Genomic DNA, 14293 nt, shown 5'->3' on the forward strand with positions numbered 1-14293 from the left:
AAATATCAATAACCTCAGATATGCAGATGACACCACCCTTATGGCAGAAAGCGAAGAAGAACTAAAGAGCCTCTTGATGAAAGTGAAAGAGGAGAGTGAAAACGTGGCTTAAAGGTCAACATTCAGAAAATTAAGATCATGGAATCCACTTCCATCACTTCATGGCAAATCAATGGGAAACGGTGGAAACAGTGACAGACTTTATTTTGGGGGGCTCCAAAGTCACTGTAGATGGTGACTGCAGCCATGAAATTAAAAGACACTTGCTCCTTGGAAGAAACGCTATGACCAACCCAGACAGCATATTAAAAAACAGAGACATTACTTTGCCAATTGTCCAGTCAATGCTATGGTTTTTCCAGTGGTCATGTATGCATGTGAGAGTTGGACTATGAAGAAAGCTAAACGCTGAAGAATTGATGCTTTTGAACTGTGGTGTTGGAGAAGACCCTTGAGAGTCCCTTGGACTGCAAGGAGATCCAACCAGTCAATCCTAAATGAAATCACTCCTAAATATTAATTGGAAAGACTGATGCAGAAGCTGAAACTCCAATACTTTGGCCCCATGATACAAAGAACTGACTCACTGGAAAAGACCCTGATGTTGGCAAAGATTGAGGGCAGGAGGAGAAGTGGACAACAGAGGATAAGATTGTGGGATGGCATCACCGACTCAATGGTCCTGAGTTTGAACAAATTTTTGTGATAGACAGGGAAGCCTGGTATGCTGCAGTCCATGGGGTTGCAAAGAGTCGTATATGACTGAGTGACTGAACTCAGGTTTGTCATAGCTTTTCTTCCAAGGAGCAAGCATCTTTCAATTTCATGGCTGCAGTCACCGTCTGGAGTGATTTTGGAGCCTAAGAATATAAAATCTATCACTGTTTCCACTTTTTTCCAATCTATTTGCCATGAAGTAATAGGACTGGATGCTATGATCTTAGTTTTTTGAATGTTGAGTCTAGACTATAATGTAAATGTGGCATATTCATAGATCACTATCTGCTGTTTAGGGGAAATACTACCACCAAACTCTATTAGACATTAGACATACCCGATTATAAAAACGGGGCTTCCCTGGTGGCTCAGAGGTAAAGAATCTGCCTGCCAATGCAAGGGATGCAGTTTTGACCCCTGAGTTGGAAAGATTCCCTGCAGAAGGAAATGACAAACCACTTCAGTACTCTTGCCTTGGAAATGCCAGGACAGAGGAGCCTGGTGGGCTACAGTACATGGGGTTGCAAAAGTAGGACACAACTTAGTGACTAAAGAGCAACAATGATAAGAACAGACTCAAAAATGGAGTCTGTAGAAGCTGCTTGTGGATTCAGCAAGGGTAAGTCAAAGGATCTATGCTGTGATGGACAAAGAGCTACACTGAGCTACCAAGTTATTAACATTCTGCAGAGACAACTTGGAGACTGTATTCCACCACTAGGTGGGATTTAAATCTATCTATAGAGATAGTCCCTGGGGAAAAAGTTCTTATATTATGAAGAATATAATTGGAAAAGAGGACATTTTTCAGAATTATGTCCCACAACCAACTTTGCTGAAATATTCTACTTGGCAGAATCTTAAATTTGGTAAGATATCTTAATTTTAAACTTTCTAAAATCAGGGAAAGAAAACAAAGAATTATAGCACCAGGAGGATATTTAGAAAATGTCTATTCAGCTGGATTTTACACTTTTTGTCTCAGACTAGGTTCTGCTTCAGAAGCTTTAAGGGTGATAGGGGAAAAGAGAGATGTAAAAGAAGCAGTATCTGGATTGGATTCTGCGCTAAACTTTTAGAAAGTAGCTTCAGTGCTTGCTCCAGTAGCACTTATGCTAAATTTGGAATGATAGAGAAGACAAGCATGGTCCTCAAATATGAATTACATGTCAATTCCTGAGGTACTCTCTATTTTTAAACAACCTGATTGAGATAACCTCTTGGAAACTGAAAAAACAAAGAAGCTTCATGGCACTTAGGGAATTGGAGAACAGCGGTCAGCTCCATGTCACACTTAATGAGAGGCCCCGTGCTCCACAGAGGGTTAGTGACAGACTGTGACACCCACAGTCCTCACTCTGTCCACTGCTCGTCCCATATTTTCTCCCTAAAGATCCAATCACTTAACATGCAGGGTATAACCCTAGACATCACAATAATTTAACTATCTTATATGTTACAGGTCAAATCCACAGCCTAAATTGTTGAAGATATTGCACTGAATATCATATGAATTTTAAGATCTGTCAAGTTATTTTGGAATATATATATACACAAACAAAGAGACAAAATTCAATTTATAAACTATAATGTAAAATTTTACTTCCACTGGTACCATCTCCTCTTCTTTAGTATTAAATGATTAAGAAACAGTATCATATGCTCATAGATATTCTGAAAAAAATCATATGTGAAATCAGGAAATAATCATTTGTATCTTTGTTATAGTAATACATAAAATAAAATTTTGGACTCTCCCATGATATGAACAAAAATCTAAATTCTATTTTAACTCTATTCTGTCATAAATTTGATTAACAAGTGCTAATGCTGTTAGGGTTAATAGCTGCCATTTTTTTCAGGTTAACTTTCGTATGAAAATAGTAACTTAGTAAACTGTTTTATGTTTATTACAAAATGTATTCAATTTATCTTCTCCTAATACAGCTGACCACTGAACCACAGAGGGGTCTGGGGGTTAGACCCACTGCACCGCCACTCCCACTCCTCCTCACTGGCCCTTCTAGTGGAAAAGTTGTGTAACTTTACAGTGGACCCCTCCACATCTGCAAATTCAACCAATCCCTGGCTGTACGGTACTGGAGTACGTATTGACTGAAAAACGCTGTAAGTAGACCAGTACAGCTCAAACCTGTGCTGTTCAAGCGTCAACTGCATAATCATTTGTTTCTGCTGACAACACTCTGACATTTTTGTACATTATTTTAAGCTCTTCAAAATAACAGAGCTCTTGCCTTTGTTTTTCCAGACTTAAATATAATACACATACATTTCAGGCTAAACGTCACTGTAGAGTTTATTATAAATATACAAAAATATTGTGGTTTCCTCAAATGTATAATATTTCCTGAGCAACAGCAACTGGTGAAGCATGAAACCAGTATGAGGTGTTGTGACGAGGGGCTCAGACACTACCCCACATTAGAGAAATATTTCTACTTATTCCGAATAACAATAAACAACTCAAAATATTCTTTTGCAAGAGTTGGCTTTTCTGTATATCAGTCTTGCTTTTTAGAGTACACTGTGTGCCCAGTCGCTCAGTTGTGTCTGACTCTGTGACCCCATGGACTGTAGCGTGCCAGGCTCCTCTGTCCATGGGGATTCTCCCCACAAGAATACTGGAGTGGATTGCCAGGCACTCCTCCAGGGGATCTTCCTGACCCAGGAATCGAATTGAGGTCTCCTGCATTGCAGGCGGATTCTTTACCAGCTAAGCTGCCAGGGAAGACCCTTAGAGTACATTAGTATAAAATTAATGACAAAGCTCTGTCTTCACAATATATAAAGCAATTAAAATTTTTCCTGGCAGACACTATGACTAAAGATCTTACACTATGATGAACATTAGTTTTTATTTTACTGACCTTCCTATGCTCCTGTAGGCTTGATGCTGAAGAACACTTTTTATTGCACACTGAACATATGAGTTTTTTCTTAGGATCCCCTAAAGAAAAACACAAATGAAATAAAATAAAATATCATCATGATTTACATGAAACTATTAACAGGAGCATTAGATAAATGTTTCTAGGTGACATATAATTTCTAAAAGGGTATTTTATCTTCTTCACTTGTAACTCCAAAATTGTCAGTTTTGTAAATATATCCATTAAATTCAGATAAAGAATAGGCTATATTTTGAAACTTTTCTTTCAAAATCTGAGTACTGTTTAGCTTGGTATACTACTTTCTACATATACAACACGGGCTTTTCACCTCTGCATGTACTAATTTAGTATAAAAAGAGTAAAGCACACTTCCATGAAAAATTAAAATTAATCAAATGTGTACATAAAACATTGTATTTATTCACTTACAAGCTGATTTTGCCACTTGCTTTATATTTTAACAGAATATTTTATTTAATCAGCTGGGTTTTTAAAAATGGAATTCATAGGTTATTCTTTTCAGTACTACAAGCTTGCAAGATCATTGAGTATATATTAACCATCTTAATGTTAAAAACCAGAATAAAGTAAGATCAAGAATAGTAAAACATTACGTGACATTCATAATATTACATAAATCCTACAAAGTTCAATTTTTGTCTTCTTCATAGTGATTATAATTACAGTAGGTCATTTCAAACTTCATAGTGGCTATGGAAAACAAAAGAATGAATAAAACAAGATTTTCAAATACAACGTAATAACAATATCATATATATAACCACAGGATATTTTTTCAACTTTTAATTGATTTCAAAGAATCAATAAAGTAAACAATTAATAAAATGAACTATCATGCATCCATCACTTGGCTCCCAAATGACTAACCCATGCCTATTCCTGTCACAACCTCAACCCTATGCAGTCCTCTCCTTCTCTCTTTTTTTGCAAGAAATCTAAAATCAGTAGAAAACAAGGTCACAAAATTATTTTTTAAAAGATTGTGTTTATGAGAGAGGAATACCTTCAGAAAAAGTAACATATTAATTATTGTCTTATCATTCAAGATACTTATTTCATATAATGCACTCTTCTTAGCATGTTAAATAGTACAGCCAAGAAAAATTTCTTGATGATTGACAAGTAATATGGCCAATAAAGGAGAAAATTCTCCTGAGCAAAATGAGTATCTTACAGCATGCATTTGGTCACCAATTCTTTATACATATCTATTAAAACATGAAGGGCCACTGAGAAAGAATATACCCTCTTTTCCAACTTGCATAAAAGATGATGCATTATAGTGCTGCACTCAATATGTCATCAAATTTGGAAAACTTAGCAGTGGACATGTGACTAAAACTAACTAAGAGGTTAGTTTTCATTACAATCTCAAAGAAAGACAATATCAAAGAATGTTCAAACTACTGCACAATAGCACTCATTTCAAATGCTAGAAAGGTAATGCTCAAAATCCTTCAAGCTAGGCTTCAAAAGTATGTGAACCAAGAACTTCCAGATGCACAAGCTAGATTTAGAAAAGGCAGAGGAAGCAGAGATCAAATTGTAAACGTCCACTGGATCATACAAAAAGCCAAAGAATTCTAGAAAATCATCCAAGTCTGTCTCACTGACTACGCTGAAGCCTTTGACTTTGTGGATCACAACAAACTATGGAAAACTCTCAAAGAAATCGGAATACCAGACCACCTAACCTGTCTCCTGAGAAACCTGTATGCAGGTCAGGAGGCAACAGTTAGAACCGGACATGGAACAATTGACTGGTTCCAAATTGGGAAAGGAGTACGTCAAGGCTGTATATTGTCACCCTGCTTATGTAACTTACATGCAGAGTAAATCATGCAAAATGCTGGGCTGGATGAAGCACAAGCTGGAATCAAGACTGCCAGAAGAAGTATCAATAAGTTCAGATATGCAGATGATACCACCCTTATGGCAGAAAGCTAAGAGGAACTAAAGAGCCTCTTGATGAAGGTGAAGGAAGAGACTGAAAAAGTTGGCTTAAAACTCAACACTCAAAAAACCAAGATCATGGCATCTGGTCCCATCACTTCATGGCAAATAGAAGGGGAAAAATGGAAACAGTGACAGCTTTTATATTCTTGGGCTCCAAAATCACTACAGACAGTAATTGCAGCCATGAAATTAAAAGACACTTGATTCTTGTAAGAAAAGCTATGACAAACCGAGACAGTGTATTAAAAAGCAGAGACATCGTTTTGCCAACAAAGGTCCATATAGTGACAGCTATGGTTTTTTCAATAGTCATGTATGGATGTGAGTGTTGGCCCATAAAGAAGGCTGACTGCCAAAGAATTGATGCTTTCGAACTGTGGTGTTGGATTAGATTCTTGAGAGTCCCTTGGACTGCAAGGAGATCAAACCAATCCATCCTAAAGGAAATCAACCCTGACTATTCATTGGAAGGACTGATGTTGAAGCTGAAGCTCTAATACTTTGGCCACCTGATGCCAAGATCTGACTCACTGGAAAAGACCCTGATGCTGGGAAAGATTGAAGGCCGGAGGAGAAGGAGACGACAGAGGATGAGATGGTTGAATAGCATCACCGACTCATTAGACATGAGTTCAAGCAAACTCCTGGTGATGGTGGAGAGCAGGAGAGCCTGGCCTGCTGCAGTCCATGGGGTTGCAAAGAGTCTCGGACATAACTGAGCATCTGAACAACACAACAACCTTACTTTAATCCACAGTCCTCTGTTGTCCCCGCTTATCCCTTAAACCAGCTACTTTTTGAGTTTAGACCTTTTTTCTTTCCCACCAGTTAGGTCAGGCTTGAGGGAGAGAAGAGAGAGAGAAGTGAGATTTCCATAATCACCCACTCCACCTTTCCCAATACTTCTGCCACTGCTCTACCAGCTGGAGTCAGAGACAATATACCATCCCTCCTCTTCAACCTTTTCTCTCCTCTAGAATCCTAGTCCTCAGAAGAAATATGGGGAAAGTTTATGACTGTTTGCCTGAGAATGTAGGTAAATGTTATCTCCTGTAAAATCAAAATCTCTTGTCAGCAACCACAGAATCAAATCAAAAGAGAAAGAATGGTTAAGATGGTTAAGGTGGGTTTAAGGGGATCAACCCCCTCACTGCTTCCTCTTGAGTAAATGGAAAGGACACCACCCTACAAGTTTCCCCAGGGTCAAGGACAAGAGCAACTACAAAGCTACAACCAGACTTTATGCCATTTTAGTTTATTATATTCAGGTAAGTCTGATATTTGACTTTCCAATTCAGCTTTCAAAAACAGTCAGGAACCCATTACTACCTAATGTGGGAGATGCATGAAAAATTAATTCAACAATACTGAATACACAGCTACTTAAGTACTGTGAGTTTCAGCACAATGTAGGTTAAGTGTGCCTCCAGGAGCTGGTCTGAGAACCTACCCACCATATGTTATAGGTGCTATGGAAAAATGTGATTCATATTTAAAAATTCATCTTCTCTCTTCTCAGTATCTTCAATTCATATCACCTAACAAGGAACATATGTCCTTGTCAGTGGTAAAGCTGCAAGACCTTCTCTTTCCTTGAATACCTTTGTCTTTCTAGAGTAAAGGGTTCTACAACCATATGTACAAACACTGCGTTTTTTCATTATTCTGAATATGGAATATTCTTTCCCCAAATGGCCATGTAGTTCACAGACAAAAGAGAAGAAGCAAGAGAGAGGCTATGAATGAGAGGCAGACTGTGTACCAATTCCAGCAAAAAATATGCATGTGGCCTTTGGCTGAAATACAGTAAGTTTCATATTTTATAGAATCCACAACATAGAAAAACAAAAAACTTCCCTTTATAAATTCACTCCTACAAAATCACCATGAGTTTTCAGAATCAGCATATTTTAATATCCAAGACCAACTACAAGAAGTCTTAGAGAAATTATGCTTATAGCACAGTCTGAAGACCACATGCCCAATAACAAGAATGTAAGTTTCCAGAGTTTTACTGTGCATCTGGTTTTTCACTTAGTTCAGCAAAGTTAACTTTAAAAATGACATAAAAGATTTGTTATAATACATTGCAGACAAAGATGGGGGAAATTAAGAACAGCATTTTAAACCATAACAGCTATTAAAAAGCAAAAACTATGAAGAGACAGGTCTATCAAAAAGTCATGACTGCCTTTTGCAGACATAGAAAAGGCCCAAGTATAAAGAAATCAGAAAAATGCCACCTTTTCTACATCAGTCATGTATCATTCAAAAGGAGAGAGAGGTCAGGACACTGTGAAGTCTAAGTGCTGTACCTCGTTCTGAAGCTGTATTTCACAAGGCTGTACCTCCTGCCACCCTGAGCTTTCATACATGGCTGGTACTGAGAGTCAGCCGAAAGCGGTGGTGTGAAGTTGGACCCAGCAGTCATGCTCATACGAGCTTTCCCAACTAGCATTAAAGGAGACACTTTTGGGACACTGAATAAATATAGGAAACAGAAGCTGAGTTCCAACTATTCTTTTCCCCTGCACGTGAGAATAAACAGGATAGAAGAAAAGAAATAACACTTTCCTCCTATCCAAAAAGACATTTCCACCCTTAAGCCAACAGCAATAGTAATCACCTGAGAAAAATATCAGTACAGAAGGATATGAGAAGTGCCGTGAACCTCAGTCTCCTTTAAGGAAAAGACACTGAAGGAAACAGATCATTAACTCTGGAAATATTAACCTGTTCAATTTAGTGCAACAGATTCAACCCCTAAACCAAAATGCATTTACTGTGTGCTAGGCAGATGAAATCTAAATAACAAAGCTGCTAACTGTTTAGCTATTGTTTAGCTAGCCATTTGAAAAAATTCAAATTGTATCTGCTTTATAAATCCAAATATATTCAATTTGCAGGTCAAAAAGTAGCCAGTATATCTTCCCCAATATAGCAGAAATGTAAGAGTTTTTTAAAAATGAATTTTACTGTGAAAATATTAAGGCAGACGAGCCATCAGTTAGTAGTTTTTAAATATATCTACCATGAGAGAAATTTCACATGCTGAAGCATTAAAATTACTACTTAAAATATTAATTCTTAATACATCTGGCTACCAAGCACAAACAGATCCTAGCTTAGGTTTCCAGTTATGATTAATTCAGAAATGGGAAAAACGATGACTATCACTGAAATCAACTTAAAAAGAAATAATATTCAGTGAAAGAAAAATTCCACTTCCAGAGCTCTACATCTGTGTGAAATACAATGGAAAAGAAAGCTCTGTCCTTGCGAGTGAGAATTAAGAACAGACCATAGCAGCCTGGGGAGAGGAGGCCCCTTTAAACACAGCCCTCTGATGACTCCTTACCGGTGTGGACGTTCTCCTGGTGTCTCCTCAGGGCTTCCTTGCTCTTCAGCCTCTTCCCACAGCTGTCTGCCTTACACACAAACCTGGCATCTCCCTGGCACGTCTCCTGGTGCTGTTCAAAACTGCAAGACAAGCAGGACAGGGGAACAGGGAGAGGAAACGGTGAGGACACCTACTCATTTCTAGCATCCTGGCTGGCTTTTGTAATGCATGCTCCCCAGCAGAGCTCCAGGGTCATTGTAAGCATTACCTAGGCAGGGAGGAAGGAAAGCACTGAAATTCTGTAGCCATATGATACTAAACCACTAAGAAGCATGAAAGCATGCATGCCAATAATGACCCACAATCGTGTAACAGCCATCTGATAACTCAGACACAAAACCTCGATGCTGAACTGAAGGAAGAATTGCAAACAGAGCACTGAAAACTTCGTGAAGAATCCTTCAGACTGCTTTTCGCTGAGCACTGAAGAACACTGAGGGGAAATAGAAAAAAACAAACAAAAAAAAAACTGGAAGTCTAGGACAAAAGCTTATGAAAATACCTCTACTTTGAATAGAGTCACATTCATGATCTCTTCTTTTTATTCTGTCTTTTTGCCCTTTAAACTTTTTAGTAGCACCTAGCAGTAAGACTCAGCTCAGCTAAAGTATGCTTAAGGTAGTATATATAACATAAATTCAATAAAAACTGACTAGAATGCAGTTTCAAAATATATTCATTAAAAAGTATATAGCTTTTGCTTGTTTAAAAGTGTATAAGAGAATTTCTAAATGTATAATATAAAAGTTAAGATTTTTCAAGTTTTGAACAGAAATTTTTAATCTCAAATATCATAAGCAAAAGTGGGTAAATATATGAAAATTATTTTAATATGAAATACAGCATGTTTCAAAATTTTACTTGAATGAATAAAAAATGAAACATTAACCCTATGTTAAAGAGTTCTTGCTCATATGCAAGGTGACATTCTGTTAAAAATAAAAGTTTATAAATACATGTATACACTTTCTCATTTTTAGTAACTCATGATACTGTAAGATACTTAAATAAAAGGATAAATTTATACACTGTTAATATAAACAGTTAAAATAATAAAGGGCGCTGAGCAATGGGTGGGACCATTTAATTTACTTCATCGTTAGATCCTATACATATTCATCTTCAAAGTGATTTCTCCAACATTGTTATGAAATAAACACTGCTTCCCAAAATGTCCCTGTATTCTTTATACTCCAAACTCTCTCCATTTCGTTAACTTTTTTTTTACCTGATTTCAGAGGAGTATCACATGCAGATCACTGAAACTCGACCTGCCCCCTCAAAGCACTAGCTAAATTATGCATATCAGATTTCAGGTTAGTACACCAATGAGCTTAATATTTAATGGCAAGTTATTAAAATCCATAAACAGAATGTTTGAAAAATCAATGTAAGAAAAGTTAACGACAATGACAATAAAGAATGCTTAATTTCTATACACACACCATCACACAGGCACACAGGTTAGAAACTAACTATAAGACAAACCAAATAAAAGAGTTAAAACGTCAGCTTATAACTTCAGAGATTATCTTTAATGTACGCACTGTCTTTGCAAAGCCTGCTTAACTGGGAATTTCTTCCCACAGCTCTTGCACTTATATTCTTTCTCCTCTGTGGGTTTCTGGTGCAATGTCTGAAGATGCTCGGCAAGAATTTCCTCACTGGTAAAACTCGATTCACAGAAGGGACAGGCATAGTCCTCTTTACAGCCAAAGCGATCTGCATATTTACAAGCAAGCAGAATTATGAGACAAAAATAAAGAGCCAAGAACTGCTCAGTTTTGCCCTCATTTTAAAATCAAAATTAACTGTGCTAATGGTACCAGCTTAGTAAAATTTTATTATCTCTGTAAGTATGAACAGGCTGCCCATGAAAAATAACAGAAAGTGTTATGAGAACATTTTTTTAAAACCATTGTGTTTCACCAATTCAAAATCAACTTTTAATTTACCCTGTAACATTAACCTTTCACATCAAAGAGATATTACAAACGTTGAACTGGAAAGCCAAAGTCTTCCCTGAAACAGGTCATCTTGAGTTCACTTTTAGCTGCAAGAAGAGAGAAACCCAACCAAGGCGAACTATGCTGAATTACCAAGGGGACTCTCACATATATGTGAAAAAAGACCAGGGTCATAGAAACAGCACCAGTTGCAGCACGCGGAGTGAGGCTTCACTGTCTCTCCGGCCGTCAGTCCCACGCGGACTGCCATGGCTATACCCACATTTCAAAGTGCGCTAGTTAACTTACATATGTTTCTTGATTTATCAAATACAATTAGATTTAGATAAAATGCAGAAAATATGAAGGAATAAAAATCACCAATAACCCCATAACGAACAGACAACTATTGTAATCTCTTTCCATGACTCACTTATCTTTTGTGAATTTTTATTTTATAGAGTCTAACAATAGCTACCTTTACGATCATACTTTTTATGTAGTTTCATACACAGCTATGTTTTCCACTTAGTATTTTCTTAAGTCAATTTTTTTTAAACTTTAAGGTACCATAATTTACTTATTTAACCAAACTCTCCACTGATTGACATTTGAGTGGATTCTTTGTTTCTTTTGCTGTTTGTTTTTGCATCTATTTTGGGGGGTTCTTTTGTTTGTTTGGGGGATTTTATGTTTGCTTTTATAAACAAAATTAAATTCTAAAGATCTATTTAAGTTTCCACTGATTCTTTTTTACAAAAGAAACTTATTTTATTATAGAAGTCATGGTGGTAAACGTAGGAAGTTTATTTTTAAGGCAAAACAGTGGACACAGTAGTACCATACTCTTGGGGCAATGTTGAAAATACATACAAAAATAAAGAAAACACAAAATTATACAGAAATAATTCCCATCACCCCAAATCTGACATCCCAACAACATAATGCATATTGGAAAGACAAAACTGATAGCCTGTCCTCATCTTCCTTTTAAATATTCCAGCCAAACTAAACAGAGGCATAATCTGGCAATACTCAGAACACTCATACTTTCTCAGTCAATGACATACAGTTAAAACAGAAAATTCACATAAAAGACATTAATACCACGGTGACTAAAGAAACCCATGTCATTTCTGAAGTGGCTTTGTTGAACAGAAGGAAAAATACTCTATAGAAAAGACCAGCCTATTACAAAATGTGAACACCTACACCACCCTTCACAACTCCCTCGTGACCGATCAGCAGCAAAACACAAATGAGAGAAACAAGCCCTGATGACAAGTGATATCCACTGGCAGAGGACAGGCAAGCGACATGCATCTCCTAGACTGCGGGGCTGACAGAATCAAGTCCATCAGCAGTCACTGCGCATTTCCGGTGACCCTAGTAGTACAACCCCGCAATGCTATGGGTCTCCACAACCAGACGGAGGAACATTTCCAGATGCTCCAGATTCTCAAAGGATCTTAAACAAGAGCGAGGCCCAGGAAAACTCCCACAGGGCCCAACAGGACCTCTGCACTCGCCCTTCCCCATGTGCAGAAGAGAAAATAAAGCCTCAGAGTTAGTGACCAGCCCGGTTACAACACGGGTGAATGACAGAGTCAGGGCTAGAGCACAAAAATCCCCATTACTGGTCCCCTACCAGTGAGAGCAGGGAGCCGCCGAGGACCCTGGCAGCCTGCAGAACACATCCATCCCCCGCTCCAGCCCACCATTCCATCCCTGCTGGAAGAGAGGCTCACGGCTGGATATCCTCCGAGAATTCTGACAAAAACTAACTTTATTTTGAGAACACACTATTACAATGCCATTATAATTCAAGCACATTTCAAACTTTATTTCTCCTACAACTTGCATTCTCCTGGCCCACCAGTTAGAGTTAATACCTTTTCTGCTAGCTGTTGATTGTCCTTTAGAATTTTTACCTTCCTCTTCATTGATCATTGTCATAATTTGCTGTTCTTCTTCATCGGCCTCCATGTCACTGTCCAGGTAGCCAATCAGAAGCTCTGTATCTGTTTCTATATCTTCAATTGCCAAATAGAAAATGTTTTCTCCTTCCTAAGACAAAATTAAAAATATATGTTGTTGTAGGATCAATGTATCTCAATAAAAAAAATGCTAAATCATTTCTGACAGGAAGAAATCATTTTTAAATACACTGAGTCCCATGTGCTCATGTAAAGTTACTATTACTTTTTTAAATCTTTTTTTTTTTAATCTGAACACTGAAAAAAGGAAACTGACAATACTTAGTCACCTGGCAAATAAAATACAAATATATATTAAAGATAGTGACGTTTAAACCTAACAAATGAAATAAGGACAATTATTTAAATTTCTAAAAATAAATTTTGCACCATTAATTGGCTTTATGCCTTAACACCTTGTGGAGGTCTCTAAATGCAGTAGAAATAAATCTGTTAAGCAATGATGTCATTTCTGAACCCAAAAAGAGAGCAATGAGGTATCAATGATTTAATTATGATTATTATAAAATGCAAAACTAAAAGAAGGAAAAAACTGTCAAGTTATAACACAAACCAGAGAAACTGCAAATGAGCCTGGAAAGAATTTCCAAAAAGAGAAGAAAGAGTAGGCGCCTGGGAGGTCCAAAGCATCGTGCGCCCAGGTAATCATGTGCCTAAATCCCACTAAACAACAGAAGAAAGAGGAAACAAGTTCTGCCATCAACGTATCACCATTTTTCAGAAAACTCAAGGAGACAGAAATCAGCCAGGGTTGCTAATGCAGAAGAAATCTCAACCCACAAGAGACCGAGAAGAGAAATGCTGCAAAGAATAGCCTAGGGGAAACCCCAGAGAAACTTCATACTTGGAACCAGCAAAGCCCCTCTGGGCCTGGGGCCAGTCACCAGGGAAGCCAGAACGGGGCTGCTTAGCTGGCTGGCCCTGGGAGAAACACTCAGAACGGTTGTCTTTTACAGAGTTGAGGATTTGTTCTGGGAGGGCTCCTGGTTTGACTGCTGAGGATAAAGAGAAGGAAAGCATAGATTGAATTTACTGAACTTTCCAGGTAACCACGTGAAGGAAAGAAGAAGGACAATGAGTTCACCCAGGAGTGAAATCCAGCACAGAACAAAGCCTCCTCTCCTCGGACAGTACCACAGAGCCTAAGCCAGGGAGGGAGAGAGGGGAAGGAGAAGAAGGGAGAGGCGAGGAGGAGGAGGCATGTGTAATGAATGCACACATGTACACAGAGCAGAACTCCATGGAAAACTGGAAAATATGTGTCAAATTGTTATAGAATTATCATTTTGAGGCTGGGAGAAGTAGGAGTCTATATCGAATACTATTTCAGTTTCTTCTTACAAC

At 37.8% G+C, this 14293-nt stretch overlaps 1 protein-coding gene across 8 annotated transcripts in view; it reads right to left on the minus strand.

The window, feature by feature from the left end:
* Positions 1-14293, minus strand: part of PRDM5 (PR domain containing 5) — a 253905-nt gene that overhangs the window by 130882 nt on the left and 108730 nt on the right. For 6 of the 8 annotated variants that reach the window (XM_010858316.1, XM_010858312.1, XM_010858315.1 and 3 more), the window contains 5 exons: positions 12845-13019; positions 10554-10728; positions 9347-9439; positions 8965-9086; positions 3606-3685 (listed from right to left, as the gene is read on the minus strand). In XM_010858316.1, coding sequence (XP_010856618.1) covers positions 3606-3685; positions 8965-9086; positions 9347-9439; positions 10554-10728; positions 12845-13019 — 645 coding nt within the window. The remainder of the gene's footprint in view (positions 1-3605; positions 3686-8964; positions 9087-9346; positions 9440-10553; positions 10729-12844; positions 13020-14293) is intronic. The other 2 variants (XM_010858313.1, XM_010858314.1) reach the window with 2 other exon arrangements.

The sequence above is a fragment of the Bison bison genome, unplaced genomic scaffold (assembly GCF_000754665.1).
Source record: "Bison bison bison isolate TAMUID 2011002044 unplaced genomic scaffold, Bison_UMD1.0 scf7180017864385, whole genome shotgun sequence".
NCBI lineage: Eukaryota > Metazoa > Chordata > Mammalia > Artiodactyla > Bovidae > Bison > Bison bison.